This window comes from Sturnus vulgaris, chromosome 22 (genome assembly GCF_052056855.1).
Source record: "Sturnus vulgaris isolate bStuVul1 chromosome 22, bStuVul1.hap1, whole genome shotgun sequence".
Taxonomy (NCBI): Eukaryota; Metazoa; Chordata; class Aves; order Passeriformes; family Sturnidae; genus Sturnus; species Sturnus vulgaris.
In genome coordinates this window covers 3,070,430-3,092,569 of record NC_142264.1, presented here as the reverse complement: position 1 = coordinate 3,092,569, position 22,140 = coordinate 3,070,430, and the positions used below count along the sequence as shown (strand labels likewise).

The following is a 22,140-nucleotide window of genomic DNA, read 5'->3' as shown; positions in this document are numbered from 1 at the left end:
TGGATGCTTTCCCTGCTGACCTCAGGAGCTGGGATGGGAGGAGGAGCCAGCAGACTGAACTGGCTCTGGGTTTTTAATTTTTTTTTCTCCTTCAAATCCTGAATCCCTGCAAGATGAGAGCAAAACAACAAGGGTCGTATCTGCTCTGGAAATATCCATTTTTTTTTTCCCTAGTGCTGTGCAATTCAGGAGCTGTCTCAGGAAGGTGTGAGGCTGCAGGGAGCAGGCACTCTCTTTTCCAAGCACAGACATTCCCAAGGCAGGGAAAAGCTGGGCAGGATCAGTGAGGGATCAACCTCTCACCCTATAACAGGACAGCAAAGCCAAGATGTTCCCAAACCTTTGAGAGCCATCCCTGAGGATGCTGGATGTGCCCCTTCATCCCCAAATTCCAAACTCAGCCGTGCTCCCTGTGCTGGTAATTCTGCTTGGGCTGGCTGATCTTGAAAATCTTTTCCAATTTCAGTGATCTGAAAATCATCCCGAGGTTCTGCTCTGACCCTCTGACCCTGAGGCTGAGTTTTCTCCTGGCCCAGGGCCCCGTGGCTGGGCAGAAATGGGATTTTTTTGGCTCCCTGGCTGTGCCTCAAGCTCTTGCAGCACTGCTCTGGTCTACGTGGAGCTGGGGGTGGATCCAGGGCTGGGAGCAGCCTCTGGTGATTTTGGGAATTTGGGCACGGAAGGAGCACGGCAGCATCGCTCCCGAATTACAAAACTTCCCTTCTGCTGCTGCTCTTCACTGCCCACGGGAGTTTTTGGGAGTTTTTCCAGGATTTTACAGTCCTGGGTGGGATTCAGGGCAGGAAAACACAGTGGGATTTCTTATGGCAAGGGGAAAACTGACCCAAACTGATCCAGATTTTTCCTGTGAAATAGGAACCAGAGCCAAAGCCAGAGCTTGGTTTGGGTGTGGAAATGTGGAACTTTGGGTTCCTCAGTTGAAGGGACTCGAAAATCCACCCCAATAAACCCTGGGATGCTCTGGGACAGAGTCAGAGCCTGAGTTAAAGATGTTCTGCATCTTTATCACTCCCAAATTACAAAACTTCCCTTCTTCTCTTCCTGATGCTGCTCTTGATGTGCTGCATTTGCTGTCCACGGGAGTTTTTGGGAGTTTTTCCAGGATTTTACAGTCCTGGGTGGGATTCAGGGCAGGAAAACACAGTGGGATTTCTTATGGCAATGAGGACAACACCAAACTGATCCAGAGTTTTCCTGTGAAATAGGAACCAGAGCTAGATTTGGGTGTGGAAATGCCCATAAAAACTTTGGGTTCCTCAGTTGAAGGGACTTGAAAATCCACCCCAATAAACTCTGGGATGCTCTGGGACAGAGTCAGAGCCCGAGTTAAAGATGATCTGAGGGGCACTGAGATCCCAGCAGAGTTTCCCTCCCTGCCTGCAGCTCCTTCTCCACAGCCTTGGCCAGACAATCTGGGACCCTCCTTGCCCTGGGGACACCGATCCCAAATCCTGAACATCCCAAATCCTGAACATCCCAAATCCTGAACATCCCAAATCCTGAACATCCCAGATCCTGAACATCCCAAATCCAGAACATCCCAGATCCTGAACATCCCAAATCCTGAACATCCCAAATCCAGAACATCCCAGATCCTGAACATCCCAAATCCTGAACATCCCAAATCCAGAACATCCCAGATCCTGAACATCCCAGATTCTGAACATCCCAGATCCTGAGCATCCCAAATCCTGAACATCCCAGATCCTGAACATCCCAAATCCTGAACATCCCAGATCCTGAACATCCCAAATCCTGAACATCCCAAATCCTGAACTTCCCAAATCCTGAACATCCCAAATCCTGAACATCCCAGATCCTGAACATCCCAGATCCTGAACATCCCAGATCCTGACCATCCCAAATCCTGAACATCCCAAATCCTGAACTTCCCAAATCCTGAACATCCCAGATCCTGAACATCCCAGATCCTGAACATCCCAAATCCTGAACATCCCAGATCCTGAACATCCCAGATCCTGAACATCCCAGATCCTGACCATTCCAAATCCTGAACATCCCAGATCCTGAACATCCCAAATCCTGAACATCCCAAATCCTGAACATCCCAAATCCTGAACATCCCAAATCCTGAGCATCCCAGATCCTGAACATCCCAGATCCTGAACATCCCAAATCCTGAACATCCCAAATCCTGAACATCCCAAATCATGAACATCCCAAATCCTGAACATCCCAGATCCTGAACATCCCAGATCCTGAGCATCCGTGCTGCTGGAAGGAGCAGAGCCTGCACAGAGCTGAGCCCCGTTCCCCTGGCCTGGGGTGCAGTTTTTTATGGATTAAACTGAAACATCTGATTTTGGGGGAGTGAAATCTGCCCCGGCCTTTGCTGCAGCTCAGGAGCCCAGGGTAGGATTTGGGGTTTCGTTAGGGTCAGGTTGATTTTTCTGATGGTAGCAAAAAATGCCCAAACTCAATTTTTAGTCAATGAAAAGTCTAAAATTAAATGTGGGAGATGAGAGGGAGCTTTGTGTGAAACTGAACTGGGTTCTCTGAGGCTGAGTATCAAAAGTGGCCCAAGAAATTAATTTTGGGGGAATTTTCACATTTTCTATTTTATTTTTTTGAGCCAGGGATGACAGTGGAGGTGATGCTGGTGCAGACAGGTAGGGCAGACCTGTGCAGTGTCAATTGACACAGGAAAATGTGGAAAATCCTTCTGGGAAGTCAGGCCTGTTTGGGAATATTCACTGGAGGTGAAATAAGCTGTAAAGGCTCCCAGAGTGGAGGGAAGGGATGGGTGTGAGAGGCAGGAGCTGCTTTTGAGCTGAATTTGACCTGTAATATTCTGGGGTTTATATTCATAATTAATATAAATATTTCTGTGAAATGATTCAGTTATTTGTGCATGACAGTGATGGGCTTACAGCTGGGCTTTTTCTGCATCCATGTCCTGGTGGGTTTGGGCAGGAGGAACCAGGAAAAGGGCAGAGTCCTTCCCAAACTCTCACAGTGTGTTTGCAGCTGAAATCGCATTTTCTGGGATGATTTCTCCTTTCTGTGCTCATGAAGGGATCACTCTGAGTGACCTCTTTGCATTAATAAGGACAACATTTCTTCTCCTGTAGCCATGGAAAATCTCCTTTCCCTCTGGGTTAGAAATGAGGGCACAGAAAAAAATGTGCTCAGATCACTTTTAAGCCCAGCACCAAGTTGTTCATATATTGCTTATTTAGTGATGAGGAGAACATCAAAATGCTCCATGTAGGAATCAATCTTCCTAAAATACAGGATAAAATGCAGTGATAGCTCAGCATCTGCCTGGTTCCTAAATATTTCCTTCCCTCATTTTTCTCACAGTGGGAGAACTCCTGGGAGTTCTGTACCCACCCCAAATCCTTTTCCCTTCCTTATCTGTAAGGAAATGATGTTTGTGGGGCTTTTTATTTATATTGATGTCCTGATAAATCCTCAGACTCTTTGGAGATAGGAATCATCCCCAAAAAAACTTGGATCTGATGATCCTTGATCCTGATATTCCAAAATTCTGTGATGATAATTCTGTGATGATAATTCTAGAATTGCAGAAGTTGGGCAGGGTTGTAGGGAAGCTGCTCAGGTTAGAAAAACTCCAAAACTCCAGGGATAAAAGCTCAGAGTCCAGGTTGTCTCTCCTGCTTTTTTGTGTGGCTCCCCCCAAAATTTTTGCCTCCCTGGATTTGTGTTGATGCTGCTGCCCCCGCCGAAAGCAAAATATTCATCAATATTTTATATAATTTTTTTTTTTTTTTTTATAAAATATTCCATCAATATTCATGCTGGTGGCACCTTCCCTCCTCTTGGCTGGCTGCTTTTACAAACACAGGACCCGACATCTCCTCACGACCCTCTGCCATGGCTGAGGGATGGTTCCTGCTCCTGCTGCCATTCCAGGGGGATGGAATCCTGAAGATTCCCCATGATTTACCCCCATCAGGATCTGCTCTCTGGTACAGCTGAGCTGTTTTCTCACCTCATCAAGATCTCAAAACCCCCCTTGCTCAGATCCCTGGCACAGATTTGGGTGGGGAAACATTCCCGGCTGTGTTTTCAGGCTGGAGCAGCATCCCTCAGCCTCCTCTGCCGTCCATTCCACGCCCTGCTTGTCCTGTCAGATTTTTTTGGGATATCTCTGCAGACCCAGCCTTAAGCCCTGCCTAAATTAAAGCCTCTCCTCCCTGTGCTGTGCTGCTCCCTTAGGGTGGTACCTGTAACACTCCCGGCGTGTTTTTTTGGGCTGTCTGCATTTCCAAAATCACCTTGGAGCCAGCTGCTATAGAACAGAATTATTTAAGCTGGAAAACTCCTCCTAATCCCAGCTCTAAACCTTGGCCCAAAGTGTTGTGTCCTCCCAGAGCATCCTGCCAGCACTGGGAAGGGTTTTGTGGTCCTGGTTCCTTTCCCTGGGTGATTTTTTTTGTTTGGACACTGAACAGTGTCTGCATCCTGTTTGAACTCGGTGTTTTCCAAAGCCAAACCCCGCTCTGAGGTGCTGAAGGAGAAAAAGCTGGAGGTGAGTTCGCTCTGGGCAGGGCAGGGATGGATGTGACGACAGCTTTGTGTGGATTTTTGGGCAAATTCCTGCTCCTTGTGTGCTCCACCAGCCTGGAATTGTGGTAAAAACCATCCCAGGGCATGCCAGAATCATCCCAGGGCTGGGAAACTGAGGCAGAAATTGGGTTAAATAATGCTTTTTGGGGTGAGAAAACTTCCAATTTCAGGTTTATAAAGCACGTGTCTAATTAAGATTTAATTAAAGATGAGCGTGGGTGATTAAGGAGAGCTTTATTGGGTGCTCAGGAGCTCTCACTTCACTCCCGTGACCCTTTGTGCTGTGAGAACAAAAGGAAATAAATGCAGCAGGAAATTTTGGGAGCAGTGAACGGGATAATGGCAAGGTAAATTCTCTGTACTGTGCTGAGAGCAGCTGAGGGAGGGGTTGATGTGTCAGGTATTGATTCCTTTGCTGCTTTTTTTTTTTTTTTTTTACTCATCTGCTTCAAACCTGCTGCTTGTTCTGCAGTCAAGGCACGGGCAGAGAAGAAATCAACTCCAATCTGTTCAGCCCAGCCATGTGGGATTGATCCTTTGGAGCCAAAACCCTCCTGAGGGGCTGCAGAATTCAGGGCAGGAATAAAATCCCTCAATCCTGGAGCTTGGGGCACTGATTTTGCTGCTGGAGGTGCTCGAGGTCGCTGTGTTGGGTTTTTGTGCTGTGATTTCCCTGCTCAGCACTCTGTAAATTAACATTTTTGTGCTGTGTTCTTAGAGAAATGTGAATTTTTTTTAATTTTTTTTTTAATTGCCTATCTCATAAGGATGGGTTCTGCCAGCCTCATTAAGGAAATTACCACGGATCAAATTGGGATTGTTGGAAAGTAAAGCCATATATTCTTCCTCAGTGGGATTTAGGGTCTGGGAGAATTCTGTGGGGAGCACCTGGCTGGGCTGGGATTCTACACAAAACCTCCCCTCTAAAATCAGATTTATTTCCAGATCTGGGGTTTGTTGGTTTCCCTTTTGAGAATTCGGTTGTCTGTTGGCAAGCTGGCTTTTCAGTGTTATCAAAAAGCAAAATAAAATCTAAATGTGGTCATTGGTGCTTCCCTGCAAGGCAGGGATGGGAATATGGAGTTTTAGCTCCTTTTTAAATACATCTCACAAAATTGGGAAGGATTTAGGAACCAGCACCTGAAGCAGTGATGGAAATGTTGAGTTTTATCTCTTTTTTTAAATAGATTTGATAAATTTGGAGGGGGTTTAGGAACCAGCACCTGAAGCAGGGATGGGGTTTGGGGGCTGCATTTGCAGGGACTCACTGGAACAAGTCAGGAAGGCAAAGTCCTCTCTGGACACTCAGCTGAAGATTTAATTTCATTTAATTTAATTTCACCTTGAAGATTTGCTCAGATTGGTGAATTTTGTCACACTTTGTGTGGCACTCGAGGGTCGAGGTCTGCTTTGGGTGCCCTGCAGGAATTCCAGCAAAGGCTCATCCCAAAAATGCCAATTTTTCCAGCCATGAGTGGGCATTTCTCACCCTTTGCCCATCGATTTTTCATTTCCCAGGGGAGCCCCATCCCAATCCTTTGGGATTTTCCCAGAGGAGCAGCAGGGCTGGGATGTGACAAGGAGAGCTCAGTGATTTTTATAACTGCCATTGGCCCCTAATTAGATGTTTGATGCCAAAGTAATGATCATAAAAGGCTCTTTTATTTCAAACAAACCCATGTGAATAATTATGTAAATATTTGTCTGGGCCAGCCTTGGGTTGAGTCCTGGGAAAACTTTTTGGATGAGGATCTTGGATATTTTTTGTTGGCTTTTATAGGAGCATATTTCAATTTTTTTTTTTTTTATTTTTTTTTTGATGCTATCTTTGGGTTGGAGAATGGAAGACCTGAAATGACATCTCAGCTCTTAAATGCAGCAGATATTTCCAATATCACCTTATAACCAATTTAATAGGGAATATCTGTAGGGAGGGCAGGGAATGAATGTGCAGCTGTGACCCAGATTTCCCAAAATCAGCTCCTTGCTACCCCATTGTGGCTTCCAGACAGGATTTTATGGGAATATTGGTGGTGAGGGGTGGATTTTGGGGTTTGGGTCCGTGTTTTTTGGATCCCTGTGAGGAGGTTTTAATTCCCATGCAGAGGTTTGGATCCCTGTTTTGGGGGTTTTTATCCCCATGGAGGGGTTTGGATCCCTGGTTTTGGGGTTTTGATCTCTGTTTTGGGGGTTTGGATCCCATGGAGAGGTTTCTCTCTTTGTTTTTTGGGTTTTGGATCCCTGGTTTGGAAATTTCTATTCCCATGCAGAGATTTCTCTCCCTATTTTTGGGGGGGGTTTGGATCCTTGGTTTTGGGGTTTCTATACCCTATAGAGAGGTTCCTATTCCTGGTTTTGGGGTTTGGATCCCTGGTTTTGGGTTTTAGATCCCATGGAGAGGTTTGGATCCCTGGTTTGGAGATTTCTATTCCCATGTAGAAGTTTCCATCCCTGGTTTTGGGGTTTGGATCCCTGTTTTAGGGTTTCTCTCCCTGTTTTTAGGGTTTGGATCCCCTGCAGAGGTTCGGATCCCGTGGCAGGTGGGATGGGGAGGGCGGAGCTGGCTAATTAGCTGGGTGATTAGCTCGGTAATTAGCTCGATAATTAGCTGTGACCGGGCCCCCGGGGCGGGTCCTGGGCGAGCAGAAATCCCAAAATTCTGTCCGGGCTGGGCGGGATCTCCCCAGGCTGCCCTGATCCCCCTGGAACAAACAAAAAACTCTCCCCTTGAACCGGGGGAGGAATCCCGGGATTTTAACAACAAAAAAACCCCCCAAAAAAACCAAAAAAACCCACCCCCAAAAAAACCCCAAAATAAACCCCCCCCCCCAAAATCAAAAACAAAATAAAAAACCCCAAAATAAAAATCAAAAACCAAAAATACCCAAAAACCCAAAAAACAAGCACAAAAAAACCCCTAAAAACTAAACAACCCCCCCCAAAAAATAGAATAAACCCCCCAAAAATAGCAAAAAAAATTAAAAACAATCCTCCAAAAAACACCAAAAAAAACCCCAAAAAACAAACCCAAAAAACCAAAACAAAACCACCCCAAATCAAAAAACAAACAAAAAACCCCCCAAAAAATAAGCAAAAGAAAAAAAACACCCCAACACCAAAAAAACCCAAACCAAACAAAAATAAACCAAACAAACCACCCCCCCCCCCCCAAAAAAAATAAACCCTAAAACAAACAAACAAAATTTTAAAACCCCCAAACTTTGCAATTTTTGAGCTTGGGCAGTGAGAAAATCCACCCTGTGGATTATTTATATTGGGAAATGGGAAAGGAACAGGAGCTGGATGTTTGGAATCACCAGATTTTATATTATAAATATAATCTATATAATATCTATATAATATCTAATCTAAATAATACACTATTATATCTGTATAATATAATATTTATTTAATATAAATATATTATAGCATAAAAATCCTCCTTTACAGTGAAATAACATTTTACAAGGAAATCCATCTAAACCTAATTGGGAGCGAGACCTGCTGGATAAATGTGGATTAGAAGCGAGAAAATCATTGGGAAAAAAGAATTTAAATGGTGAATTTCAATTTCTCCCTGCTCTGAGATGTCCCTTGGAGGCTGAAGGGATGAAATTCAGTAAATTCTGATTTTTTTTTTATTTTTTTTTTCCTCTTGTTCTTCCTGTGAGGTGCAGTGTGGGTTATATAAACTCAGGAATGAATGCTCTGGAGAAAACTTTGGGGAACAAGCTTCAGAAACATTTCTCATCAAGTCAAGCAGGTATTAATTTGAAATTTGCCTGCTGGCTGTATTTTTTTTTTTTTTTTTTTCTTTTGAGGAGAATCAGATATGAACTAAATGCTCAGAGCTGCTTTAAGCATCTGAAGGAAATAATTGGTTTTAAATTTCTCTCCTCGTGTCGAAATAGTGGAGTGGAGAGTAAGGCTGGAAATAATTCAATGTTGGGGTTTGTTTTTTTTTTTTTTCCAAATCATCCAATGAAATATTTAAAAATGAAATTACTTCTGCCTGCTCCCATTAACTTTGCAGGCAACTGAAAAACCTGCAGTGCATGAGAAGGAATTTTAATTCCTGGATTTTTGGGGAGCATCCCTGGGTTTAGCAGCCTGGAAGTGATGTTAATTCTGTAGGTGATTGTGTTAATGAGCTTAATTAAGCTCAGGGCTGGCCCAGGCACTCAGCTCAGCTCTGGGAATGCTGGAGAAAAGGGATTATTCTGCAATAGCTCCTGTTCTCCCCAGATTTGCCCATTTTGGCTGCTTTTTCCAGATTTCTTGATGTAGGAAAAAAAAAAAAAAATTTGTCCTTCTTGTCCCCTGTGTTCCTCCCAGCACATCCTGATCCAATTTCTTCAGCATTTCCCAATTTCCCTGAGTGCTGCTGGAAGAGGGAACAGAATCCTTCACTGTGGTGTTTTCCTGGGCACAAAATTCCATTGAAAGGTGACTTTGGGACCCTTTTTGATATCCCTGAAGTGTCAAGGGACGTGGTTTAGGTGATCCTATAAAGCTGTGTGTGTCCTGCTGTGCTTCCACTGGCTCAGGAAGGGGGGAAAAATCCTAAATTTTGCTCACTCTGTTCCCAAAGTGCCCTGACACCCACAGAGGCTGCTGGCTCCATAGGAATCCCATGGAAATCCCATGGAAATCCCATAGGAATCCCATGGAAATCCCATGGAAATCCCATGGAAATCCCATGGAAATCCCATGGAAATCCCATGGGAATCCCATAGGAATCCCATGGAAATCCCATAGGAATCCCATGGAAATCCCATAGGATTCCCATGGAAATCCCATAGGAATCCCATGGAAATCCCATAGGAATCCCATGGAAATCCCATGGAAATCCCATAGGAATCCCATGGAAATCCCATGGAAATCCCATGGAAATCCCATGGAAATCCCATAGGAATCCCACAGGCATGGGCTGGGATTTCCTGGCTGGGGGACACCACTCTGAATGTGTGGGGTGGCTCCAGCCTGGTGCAATAATTCCCATTCCAGTGACACCCTGGGGATGCAGGGAGAACATCACCCCCACAAAATAACCCAGAGGGCTGCAGGGAATTGATTTCACAGGAAAAATCCCAATTTAGCTGTTGAATTTTGTTCCTTTTTTGGGGGAGATTTGAGGAGAGGTTGCTCTTAGGCCAGGTCTCTTTTATTTCTTCCCTTTTTCCAGATGATCCTGCCAGCTTTGGGTGCTTCCCTGCAGGAATAACTGTTCTGCACCCCATTAAAAATGGTTGCAAAGCTTTTTGTTGATTTGAATGTGCTGCAAGCTCGGGCCCTAATTAAGCTTTGCAGGGCTTTAAGTGGTTGATTATTAGAAATTGCTTTGAAAATGTAACTGCTGTCCCAGTGCCAGATTGTCTGGGAACACTGGGACTCTTCAGAGCAAAGATAAAAAGTTGGAATTTCCTTTTCCACCTTCGAGTTCACCTGGGTGAGAGGCTCTGTGCTTGGGAATGAGTCCCATGGCCGTGGAGAGAAACTGGGAAAGGTTTTCCCGTGTTCCCAGGGAGGAATTAATTCCCAATATCCCATCTAAACCTGTCCTCTGTGGGTTCAAAGTCTTGGGAAAACCTCAATGCTCCACGTGCAGAGGAGGGGCTGAGGTTTCCTTGGGAAGAATGGATTCCTTGGATGTGATTTCCAGCTCCAGGGGCATTGCAGTGATTTTAAAATGGGATTTTGTGTAAAAAAAAAAAAAAAACAAACCCAGAGCTTGGGGTGAGGGGGACAAAACTTTCATCCCTTTAGGGCTGGTTTTAAGGAGCTGCTCCTGTAGGAGCTCTCAGGGAATCATTCCAAAGTTTGAGTTTGGAGCTTTCACAGCTCCCAAAATTCCAGCCTCCACTCACCCTCAGTCGTTCAAAGGGCAAAAATCCTGCCAGGAACCAAACTCGGGCTGGAGCTCTTCCCAAAATGTCACAGTGACCCAGAAATTCCTGCTCCATGTGGAGGGGGGAGCTTGGAAAGCTCTTCTGGATCGGGAATGGGATGGGATAATGGGATGGGATGATGGGATGGGATGATGGGATGGGATAATGGGATGGGATAATGGGATGGGAGCAGCCCCTGGAGCTGCTGATTCCCCTCATTCCTCTGACCCCACTGTCACGATGAGCTCCCAAAAATTCCCTGGACCCTGAGCAGTGATGTAGGTCGGAGGCTCTGCCCTGAAAAATTTTATGGATTTTGCTCCATGGATGGGATTTTCCCTTCAGCAAGGCAGGATTTGTGCCCTGGGGACAAAAGGGGAAAGGCAGGGACGATCCCACAGATCCCTGCTGGGGTTTGGAGCTGCCCAGGAGCAGGGAAAGGGAAATGTTGAGCTCTGCACCCCCAAAACTCCTTGGATGTGATTCCCATCTCCTGCTGCTCCATCTCTGGGTGCTCCCTAGGGCTGAGACAATCCAGGGATTTTGCTGTGATTTAAAAATTGGGTTTTGTGTAAAAAAAAAAAAACTAAACGAAGTCTGGTGAGGGGGACAAAACTTGCATCCGTTTAGGGCTGGTTTTAAGGAGCTGCTCCTTTCAGGGACCCCAGCACCCCCTTTCCCTGTTCCCTGGGGGTTTTCCATCACTTTTTCCCAGGATTTGTGGCAATGGGGGGGGAACAGCTCCTTGGAAATGGTGAAATCCCTGCTGTGGGTGTTGCTGTCCCCAGGATTTGTCCCTTGGCTGTGCAGGGCCCTGTCCTGGCTCCCAGGTTGGTGTGGGACAGGGATTGTCCTGGAAAATCCCATTTTTCTCCTCTGAGCCATCCCTTTACTGCTGGGTTCATTCTCCCCCTCCCAGGGGAGAATCCCAAATCCTCAGCTCTTAAAACGAGCAGGATTTTTGCTGTCCTTGAACAGCAAAATTGAATTTGGGGTTTCACCTCAAATCCTCGATTTTTGCCTGAATTCTGGGCATAAAATCTGTAAGTTTTGCATGGAATTTACAACAGATTGTTTAATTATATTCCATGAAGGAAAACCTTGCTCTTTGCTCACTGTTAGCTGCTAACACCATGGCTTTGTTACAAACCCAAATGATCGATTATTTAAAAAAAAAAAAAAAAAAAAAAAAATTCTGCTCAAAGGAACAGGGATTATTTAATTCTTTGAATTTCATGGAGTCTCTGAGCTGCTCCAGTGTCAGTTCTGGGTTTCTTTCTTTTCCTTTTGGGATTAGATGTAGAATCTGACTCTGCATAATGGTTCCCTTTGTTCCCAGTTGGGACTATTTGGGCTTTTTTAAAAGAAAAAAAATAAATAAATAAGGGGATGTCATGAGTCATTGGTGAAATATTCTGCAATCTGGAGCAGTGTGAATTGACAGAGCTCTGTGGCAGCTCTTGGGAGGAGCAGATGAGTTCTGACCCCTTCCATAGCTGCCTTTTTTTTTTTTTATTTTAAATTCCCTTTATTCTACCCTTTCCTAAGGAACAACCTTTAACATCTTCCATCCTGCAGCTCACATTCCTCGATTCTCCTCCTTAAAATGCCTTTTCTCTTTGCCCAGATAAATAACTGTGTTTTATTGGGCTGCTGAAGAATTTAAGAGGTTTTGTCAAACCCATCCACAACATCAGCTGGGGTTTGATATCCTCATTTTAGGCCCTGTTTTATTTTAGCCTCAACCACCCTATTTTAGTCATTTATCCCAGGGCTGCAGCTGGGTCAGCTGTGGTGAAAAGTGTTTAGATAAGGAGGCAAAATTGTTGAAATCCCAGAAGTCTGAAAAGGAGACTCCCAGCTTCATAAAAAAAAAAAAAAAAAAAAGCAACTCCCGGTCCTCATTTGCTTTTATTTCTCCTGGATGTGACACAGGAACTCTAGGAATAATCTAAAAGCCCTAAGTGAGGCTCTAATATATAAATACCAACTTTAATTCCAAATCTGAGCCCAGATGTTCAAGGCAACCTCTGGGGAGTGAGAGACCCAGAGCCCAGGGGAAAGGCTCTGCCCTGCCCAGGCAATAATTGAGTGTTTATTTAGGGCTAAGAATATCTTGGAAAAGGATTTAAAGGCTGCTAAAGCTGGGAGGGGAAGGGTTTTTTTTTTTTGGAGTCCCTCTGCCCGTGGGGGCTCTCTGCAAGGTTGGGACCCCAACCTTGGATGTTTTTTGCAGGTTGGGATTGGAGCTTTGGGGTCACCAAAGGTTCCTCCTGCCCTTCCTCAGCTGCTCTGACCCCTCATGGTTTGGGTTTCTGCTGGGGAAACAAACAAACAAAAAATCTTAAAAAATATGGAACAGCTTCTGTGTGAGGGTGGGGAGACCCTGGCTCAGAGAAATTGTGGATTCCCCATCCCTGGAAGTGTCCAAGGCCAGGCTGGACAGAATTTGGAGCAGCCTGGATTAGTGGGAGGTGTCCTGAAATTCTTTTCAAGGAGATGCTACTCCTGAAATGATCCTCATTGCTGTCACTGGTTGCTGGGAGATAAATGACAATTTTTTTTTTGTTGTTGTTTTTCATAAAGGAAAGCTTTCCTTCAGCAAATCTGCATCCCTGCTGCTGGGATAGAAATCCCCAGCCCGGTGGGAAATGATGAGGGAGCTGCAGAGGGCACCTGCAATGAGCTGGGAACGCTTTTCCCTTCTTCACCTCATGGCCTCAAACCATTGCACACAGACCACAGCATGACTGAGGGCTGCATCACAAAACCCTGAAGGCCTTTGGGATGGCCTTTGCCTGTTCCAAATCCCAATATGGAAGAAAATTCTCCTTTTCCAGGCTGCCCACCCCTCCTGCAGACCCCCAGATGTCTCAGTCGTGGGGTTAAAACAACACCAGGGCTGCTGTGCACTGGAAATTTGTGTCTCCAGATGAATTTTTTTCCACTTTAAAGGGTGGTGGAAGGCAAAAAGTTGAAGAAAGATTCCAGGAAATCCCCTGAATTTTGTCACAGAATCCCAGGCTGGGAGGGACTTTAAAGCTCAGCTCATGCCATGGGTGCCTGGAGCAGGTTGGGCTCAGAGCTCAGCTTTAGAATTCCCTGCAATCCAGATTCTTTCTTAAAGCCTGGCTTTGCCTTTTGTCCCTACACCGGGAGAACTGGGAAAACACAGGGAATGTTTGTCCCCAGCCTGGTGATCCTCAGCTCAGTGACAACTTTAAACACTGTGGCTTGGGATTTAATTAAAGACCTGGAAAAATGAGATTTGTTTGGAGGTCTGTTGCTTGCAATTTGTAATTTTTCAGGCACCGGGAGCAGGGATACACATAAGTGACTTATGGGAGTGCTTTGGGGTTGTTCAAGGTGTTAAAAATTATTATTACAGGCATAAATATGGCTTAGATGAATGACTTCTGCCTGAGGCTGGGATTTGCAGTGTGCCCTGCAGGAGCTGCAGATCCCATCTTACACTGAAGTCCCAGAGCAACATTTCCATTGGGTTCTTGGGGTTTTCTTTAGGGTTTTTTTTTTTTTTTTTTTTGTGTTTTGGTTTGTTGGGGATTGTTTGGTTTGGTTTGATGTCGTTTTGTTTGGTTTATTTTTGAGAGGGAGAACAATATTTAATTTTTGTCCTTATTTTCCCTTGGTCAGGGAAGATGGATTTTAGGAAAGGAAACCAAAAATTAGGATGGGGAAATGAAACTTTGGATAATGATTGAGTGGAGAAAGTGTTTCCCTGAGCTGCAGTGGCTAAAGCAGGGCTGAGCTCTGTGTGGTGCAATGGATTGAAATGAAATCCTTGTTTGTTAGTGCCCATTTCCTGCAGGATCAGCAGGGTTTAAGGCATCTTTTCCTCTAAAGATTTAAGAGAGTTGGGAATGGGGTTTGCCCCCAGGCAGGGGGGGTTTGGTGGGCTCAGATATTCACTGGTGGATGTTAATGATGGTTGAAATTTCCATTTCCTTTGGATTTCTGGGGGGGAATTTTGGATGCTGGCTCAGTCCAAGAGGGTGGTTTGGCTGTGCTGGTGGGGGCAGGTGGATGTCCAGCCTAAATTCAGGATTTTTTTTCCAAAGAATGCTGCTTGCTTTGCTCTAATATGGAAATGGGAGAAAGAAAAAAATCTCTGTTGGCCACTGCTGTGTCAGAGCAGAGTTACAGACTCAACCCCAGCAGCCTCTGATGCAGGTTTTAATGAGTGTTTAAGCAATTAAGAGTAAGGTGATCACAGAAATATTTTGATTAATTGTGGTGATGGAGGAATTGGGGATTTAATTCCTCTTTTTGCCGCTGTTGGCTCATCATGAAATCATTCCCAGAATGACAAAATCATGGGGTGCTTCCCCTACCTCCCCCTAGCCCAGGGTGCTCCAAGCCCTGCCCAACCTGGCCTTGGGCACTGCCAGGGATGGGACAATCACTTTGTTCCACATTTCCCTGGAAATTAAAAAAACAAAACCACAAAAACCCAAACTTCTGGCACTAATTTTTACCCCTCTGTCCCTTCCTCTGATGCTCTGCAGTTGTTCCTTCTCAGAACAAGTTTAGGCCCTGCCACCTCTGCTGAGTTAAAATGGGAAGTCAAGCTCCTTTTTGGTTTTATTCCAGGGCTTTGCAGATTTTTGGTGCAGTCTCTGGTGTGATCTTGGTGTCATTTGGGATATTTGGGGTTTTCTGTGGGTGTGTTGAGCCAGCAGGGACTGAGCTGGTCCCTTTGGGGAGCCCAGAGCAGAGAATGCTGCAGTGTGTGATGCTGCACAGGGATGTTATTCAGCACACACACACACACACTGAAAAAGAAGCTTTCATGAAGCACCAGCTCAGATGGGGGCCAAACCCGTAAGAAATGCCCTGGAATTCACTCACTCAGGTCTCTGTCCTCCTGTGCAGCTCCTGCAGGGATTGCTGAGCTTGGATTTGGATGGAAAACCCCGAGGAAATAACTGAGCTGCCTGGCTGGGCAGGGACGAGAGCTGATCCCTATGGGCAGGGCTGGGCTTTTGCTGCTGCTGAGATCCTCTCACAGGACGGGGCTGAGGGGCTTTGGCTGCTCCTCTCTGATTCCCAGGACAGGTGGGGCACTGGGAGCAGAGGTGCTTCCCTCCCCTGCCTGCCTTCCAGCTGGTTTGGGCAGCTCCAGACTGGTTTTTTACCGGAATATCTGGCTCTGATCTAATTCATCATCGCTCTGGAGGCACGGAGGATGCTGCTGGGGAGGGAAGATGAGTTGCAGTGTTTGGAGATGTTTGCGGTGCGGGTGCTTGGATCATCCTTTAGGGATGAAAATTCCCCACCAGGGCACTGGGGATGGGTTGGGATTGCTCAGAGGGCTCCGGGCAGGAGCTGGAGCTCCAAACCTGTGCCTTTGTCCAGGAAGGAGCTCCAAACCTGTTCCTGGTGGCTCCTGGAGAGGCTCCAGCCCCCCTGAAGCTCCATCAGCTCCCTGTGGCCACTGCAGAGACATTCCTGTCCCCACACATGAATCCATGCAGGGGATGGATGTTCCTGCAGATGTGCTCTGCAGATGTTCTTGCTCCTGCACCTCTGGCTGGCTGATGTGCACACACAGCTCCAAACCCCACACCTGGCACGGGGGCCCAGCTGATGTCAGGAGTCTGGAATTCACATCCCTCCCCCCCCTGCCTGTGCTTTTTCCCCATCCCTGAATAAAATTTGGAGGCAGCTCAGGAGCTGGCTGCTCTCAGCTCTTGGAGCACAGGGATGAGTGGAAGCAGGGATGGAGTTTTGTTAAATTTTGGGTGTTTTAACCCACCTTGGGCTGTAGATGTGCAGAGATTTTGTGTGGAATAAAAGGTGGTTGAAGGCAGGGGGGAGATCCAAGTGGCAAGGAGAGCTCATCCCTGCAGTGCCTGATGAGGATGAGGGATGAGGAAATATTCCAGATGTTTGCTGCTCAGGCCAGCCTCCCTCTGCTCCTTTATTATCTGCACTGTTCCTTGAGCTGTGCCAGATGTTTGTAATCTCTCATTGAGGGCCTACATTTTTTTTGGATTGTGGAAACTTTTAAGAGCTGCCTAACACTGGACATGGATTTTTCTGTGCAAACGTTGGGCTGAGCCTCTTGGTAACCAAAATTTCTGATATTATAAAAGGTCTGTACATGCTCTTTCTTCCCACTGATGGACATGGTGGATGCAGCCAGGTGGGATGGGGTAGAGAATCAGAAAAAGCATTTAAAAAAATAATTGTGGGTTGAGATAAAGACAACTTAATAGGTAAAGCAAGAGAATCAGAAAAATAAATAATTTTGGATTGAAATAAGGTGGTTTAATAGGTAAAGTAAGGAATTCTTCTCCCCATGGGCATGCAAAGCAGGCCTTCATCACAGATTTTTTATTTTTTTTTGGGAAGACAAACACCATCACTTCAAGGGTATCCCTCTTTTTCCCACTTCCCACCATGCTGGCCGTGATTCCAGAGGGAATGGAACATCCCAAGGATCCGTGGCTGATGAAAGAGAAGCAGAAAATCCTTGGGGTCTGTGCAAACCCTGCCCAGCAGTGATGGAAACATCCCGGTGTTATCATCCCTGTGTCGAGCCCAAATCCCAAATGCAGCCCCTGATTTAACCCTCCCCCAGCCAAAACCAGCACAGCCCAGTTTGCTTTGGGCCCTGCTGGGGTTTGGGTTGGCTGGTTCAGATTTCTGACACCATTTGACTCCCAACTACCGAGTCAAAATTCCAAATAATCTCGTTTAAGAGTTTCAAGTCAGCTCTGGCTGTTCCCCTTCTGGAGCCTCTCCCTCTGCTGATGTGAGCAAGAGCAGATTAGGAAATTAATGAGATGCAGATTAGGAGGTTAATGAGATGTAGATTAGGAAATTAATGAGATGCAGATTAGGAGGTTAATGAGATGTAGATTATGAAATTAATGAGATGCATCACTTGCATGATTTAATTGATGTCCCAGAGCCCTGAATCTGGAGGTGAAGCTGCCCTGCCTGTGCTGGGATGTCAGGCAAGGTCTCCTCCTGAATCAGAGCCTCAGGATGGGATGTGAGTGAGGAAAGGAGCCTTGTGCTGCATGCCGTTAGTCAAAATTCAGATTTTCCCCCTTTTTCTGTGAAGCACACGTGGATTTTTGGCCACCCAGCACGTTTGGGTGCACTGGTGGCTGTGCAGGAATCCTGGTGAATATCTTGGAATGCCTGGGAATGATTTGGTGGGAATTGCCTGGACTCGAGGAGAGCTTGTGCAGCATCTTTGCCTCCCCACTTTGCTTCACATCCCAAAATATTCCTTGTGGGTTTTCCTGTCGTCCCAGCCACTCTGGGTGTGATTGTTCTGCACAGTCTCTGTCCCTCAGGGAAGTGTTTGCTTCCAAATAACTTTTTTTTTGCCTCAACCAGAGAATGGGAAGGTTTGCATTGGTGTGGTGGGAAATCCCTGATTTAAAACTTTTCCCTCACATCAGGAATTTCCTGCCTGGTGCTTCATCTCCAGGATGTGCTTGAGTGATGGGTGAAGACATCCAGGGAAATCCAGCTCCTGGGACAGCAGGGCAGTGCATTGTGCCCTGAGCTGCTCTGCTGCTCCTCTCTGCCCTTGAGCATGTCCCAGCTCTGAAGCTGGAATTAACCTTGGACTGAAAGAAAATTTCAGCTGGGTTTAACGTTGTGATGATTGATTTGTGCATTTCAAGACTGATTTGGAGCCCAGGACTGCCACTCCTGCTGTCTCCTAATTCTTCCTTTTCTCTTTACAGCTGAACCTGCAGACCTCTTGAAGGTGTTAGATTTTCATAATTTACCTGATGGTATCACAAAAACCACGGGGTTTTGCACAAGCAGAAGATCTTCAAAAGAAGCAGATGTTGCTTACAGAGTAACAAAAGATGCTCAGCTCAGTGCCCCGACAAAGCAGCTGTATCCTGGTGAGTCCAGCTGTTAATTTTTATTTCTTTTTCCCATGCAAATGTGTGATTCCTTCCTTTCCCCAGTGTGTTTGCAGTGGCTCTGCTGTTTCAGGGGGGGGCTGCAGGTTTCCAGCCATCAAATAATTTCCTTTTATTTGCACGAGGTGCTGGCTGCCACTGCAGAAGAGGTGACCAGTGCCACATCCCCTCCCTCCCAGACTGGAAAATTCCTCCTGTCTCACTGTCCCAGGGTGGCAGCAGCTGGGGACAGAGGCAGGAGGAGGAAGAGGAGCCCAGTGGGGTTTTGTTGTGGGGAGTGCCAGGCACAGGTTCTGGGGCTGTGCTGTCTCTCTTAACCCAAATAACCACCAGGTAAAAAGAAGAGGCTGGCCCAGACGTGCCAGGAAAAGTTGTTGGAAGGGATGGGAGGCTCATGAGAGGAAGGCACAAAGCCCTTGAGGAGCACTGACCATGTTCTTGCTGCCCGAGTTGAATTTTTCAGGCCAAGGCACACTCAGTACAGAGTCAAACGTGTTTGTAAGAGGAAATCATGGCCCCAAACTCCTCCCTGCCTGAGAGGTGCAGTCACCAGCAGAGCTGTCCCCAAGGTGTCCCTGTGCCAGCTGGGGGAATGCTGGCATGCTGGAATTGGGAAGGAGCAAAGTGCCTGTGCTGAGGCAGGTTTGGCAGGAGGCAGAGGGGAGGGGATTGAAGCAGAGCAGGCACACACGTCCTCCCTCAGCGTTTGGGAGGGGATGAATGCATTGGTTAAATCAGAGCTAATGGGCTGTGCCACCATCAAAGCTTCTTAATTAAGCAGGGCTTCCCTCAGCCCCGGCCTGGCAGAGGCACAAATGCTGGGGATGTGCTTCCAGCCCTCCCCTCCTGCACTTCCCTCCTTGTTGAGGTCATTTCCAGCCTTCACCATCGTCCTGCTGTGACAAGAATTCTGTTTAATCCATGGTGAGCAGGAGCACAGGCTGTGTCTCACCTGGAAACCGAGCCTGATGTGAGGACAGGTGAGAGCAACGTGTGACAGGCTGGACATCCCTGCATGGGCAGCCCTTAGCAAAGGAGCTGCTCAGTCTGGCCTAAAGCTGGGTTTAAATGTCTGCAGAAGGGCAAACCAGACCCTAAATTTGTTTTCATTGCTGCCCAGGATAGGAAAGCTCTTTCTGATCACAGATTAAATCCCAACTGCACAGGTTGTGCCTTCCTGTCCCTTCATGTCACATCCCTGCAATGAGTTAAAGTTTTAGGCCTCAAAAAGCTCAAAAGTGTTTGAAGGAAATGATTCCAGTTTGGAATATCCAACTGGAGTGGATTTGAGAGCTTGCCAGTAGTTTCTGTAGCCACTGTGAAGTCTTGCCTGGTCACTTTTTATGTAACAAAATACAGCAAATGGTGGAGAACTGAAGGTGTAAAAACATGGCTGGAAAATTCTGGTTGATTATTTGACAAGAGATTGGATCAGCAGTTCTGACCTAGGGAACACAAGCATGGAGAGAGTCCTGGTCCCAGGGGACAACTGAGTCCTGGATCCTGAAGAAAACTGAATCCTGGATCCTGGAGAAAACTGAGTCCTGGATCTTGGAGAAAACTGAGTCCTGGATCTTGGAGAAAACTGAGTCCTGGATCTTGGAGAAAACTGAGTCCTGGATCTTGGAGAAAACTGAGTCCTGGATCTTGGAGAAAACTGAGTCCTGGATCTTGGAGAAAACTGAGTCCTGGATCTTGGAGAAAACTGAGTCCTGGATCTTGGAGAAAACTGAGTCCTGGATCTTGGAGAAAACTGAGTCCTGGTCTCGAGAAAGAGCTCAGTGTTGTAGAAGATTTTTTCTTGGTTGTCTCTTTTATACCTTATTGATTTTATATCCTCACCCTCACTGAGTTCTTGGTTTGCATCTTCCTCGAGTGAGAAGATCAGGATGGAGCTCTGGAGTAACTCCTCCATCATTTCATCACCTGGACAACCACGGGGGCTTTGAAGCAGCTCAGTCCCACTTTGAAATCTTCCAAAACCCTTGAGGTTTCTCTGCTGCTTGCTCAGGAAACAGGGAAGAGCCAAATGAAGAACTCCCAGTGTTTTCCAGCAGATCCACGGATTTTTCCTCATCTCTTTAACAAGATGTGACTTCAGCTGCCCAAATGAGAGAGGGGATAAAGATAACAAAGTAATTGCAGGGCAGTGTCCCAGGGGAATGTGGTTTTAGGACTTTTGTGTCACCAGGAGGGTGGGTTGGAGCAGAGCTTTTCCCTCCCTGCTCCACAGCACCCTTTGGCAAACGTGCTCTGTACAGAATATTTTGTGCTAATTAGAAGTTGGTGCTTTTCTAAGATGTAATTTCATGGGCTTTGCATTCTGCTGCCACAGCCAGCAAAGCAAGATGGATGGATGTATGTCTATATATATAAAACTTGTTTTTTCATGCTCAAAGGAGTGAAAAAAAAAAAAACCACCCTGCTGAGACTCTTTGTGTCCTGGCTCCTTGAAGAAGTCCTGCTTCCCAACAAAAATCTGTGCTTTTCCAGAAAGAAAAGCAAGAGAAAAAGAAGCAAGAAAGGCAAAGGTTTCAGTGGCAGCCAGCAAAATGTCATTTGTGTGCTTCCATCAAAATTTGCAATTGTCATTTGCCTTCTCAGGAATCTCTGCTAGAGCTTGGACAGTCACCCCTGAGAAAAACAAGTCCTTGCAGAGCTGAGAGTCTCCTCAGATGAAGGGAAAGGCCAGAAATTGGTGACACCATTGGGAACAGCTTTGCTTTGAGGAGCACGATGTGGAGGCTCAGGAAACGCCACCTTTGTGTTTGTGTCAGCACACGAGCAGCTCTCTGCTCTTCTCATTTTTGCTGTCCAGCAGCTCAAGCTCTTTCCTGCCCTTCCCACATCAGGACTGATTTAGGCTGGTTTTGGGAAGAAGGTCCAAACTTTTCCTGTTTTGAAGACCACGAGGTTGTGCAATAACCTTTAATCACCGTGCTGGAGGGAGAGGATGCTCAGCCTGACTCTGGCTCATCCATTGGAGCATCCCATGGACTCGGCCATGCCCACCCTGCAGCTCCTGCAGGACTGGGGGCTCCCCCTGGTGCTGTGGGAGGTCTCACAGGGCGAGCTGGAGAGGTTTTGGAGGACGGATGCTGAGCCAGACCCAGCGATGGATGCGAGCATCCCGCAGCGTGAGCTCGTTTGAGGAGCGAGTCAGAGGCTCCGAATCCATCCCAAAGCCTTTGTTGGAGGGGTGTCCCCATTGTTTTGGAGGGATTTGGGTCAATTTCTCCGTGCTTGGTGTATTTCTGGCCGTGTATTTATCAGTATTGGTGTGTGTGGGGATGTGTTTTCATCCCTCGTTCAGCAGCCTGGGTCATTTCTGCCTCTGACAGTGCAGGCATTGTTAATTTTGCCAGGACAGCAGAGCAGTAACAGAGTAATGTCAGCTATAATTCATCCATTATGATTATTTGGGTTGAGAAACTCGCATCACCATGGAGACATTTTGATAATCATGAAAAAAAAAATTAAAAGCAGCTTTTTAATGAGTTGGCAGCTTGTCCGAGTTGAAAGGTACTGTATTGTGGGTTCATAATGAAATTTTGGACATGAACTATTTTACATAAAAGGCCCAAATCTGTAGGCTGTAATTGGAGCCAGGAAGGCGTATGGTCCTGACTCAGTCCTCCAGGAGGGTTTGTGCTCAGGGGAGGGAGACAAAGCTCGGGCCATCCTGTGGGAGGCACCAAAATCGGGTGCTGCTTTTGCCAAATAGCCAGGGCTGAGTCCTGGGGGTAAATCAGGCTAGA

At 46.4% G+C, this 22,140-nt stretch overlaps 1 protein-coding gene across 10 annotated transcripts in view; it reads left to right on the top strand.

Annotated features, from left to right (window-relative positions):
- COL5A1 (collagen type V alpha 1 chain) overlaps positions 1 to 22,140 on the top strand; it is a 144,147-nt gene that overhangs the window by 10,823 nt on the left and 111,184 nt on the right. For all 10 annotated transcript variants that reach the window (XR_015808104.1, XR_015808101.1, XR_015808102.1 and 7 more), the window contains exon 2: positions 18,194 to 18,361. Coding sequence is in view for 4 of the 10 variants with exons in the window: in XM_088177676.1 (XP_088033802.1) it covers positions 18,194 to 18,361 (168 nt within the window). In the remaining 6 variants the exon portion in view is untranslated. The remainder of the gene's footprint in view (positions 1 to 18,193; positions 18,362 to 22,140) is intronic.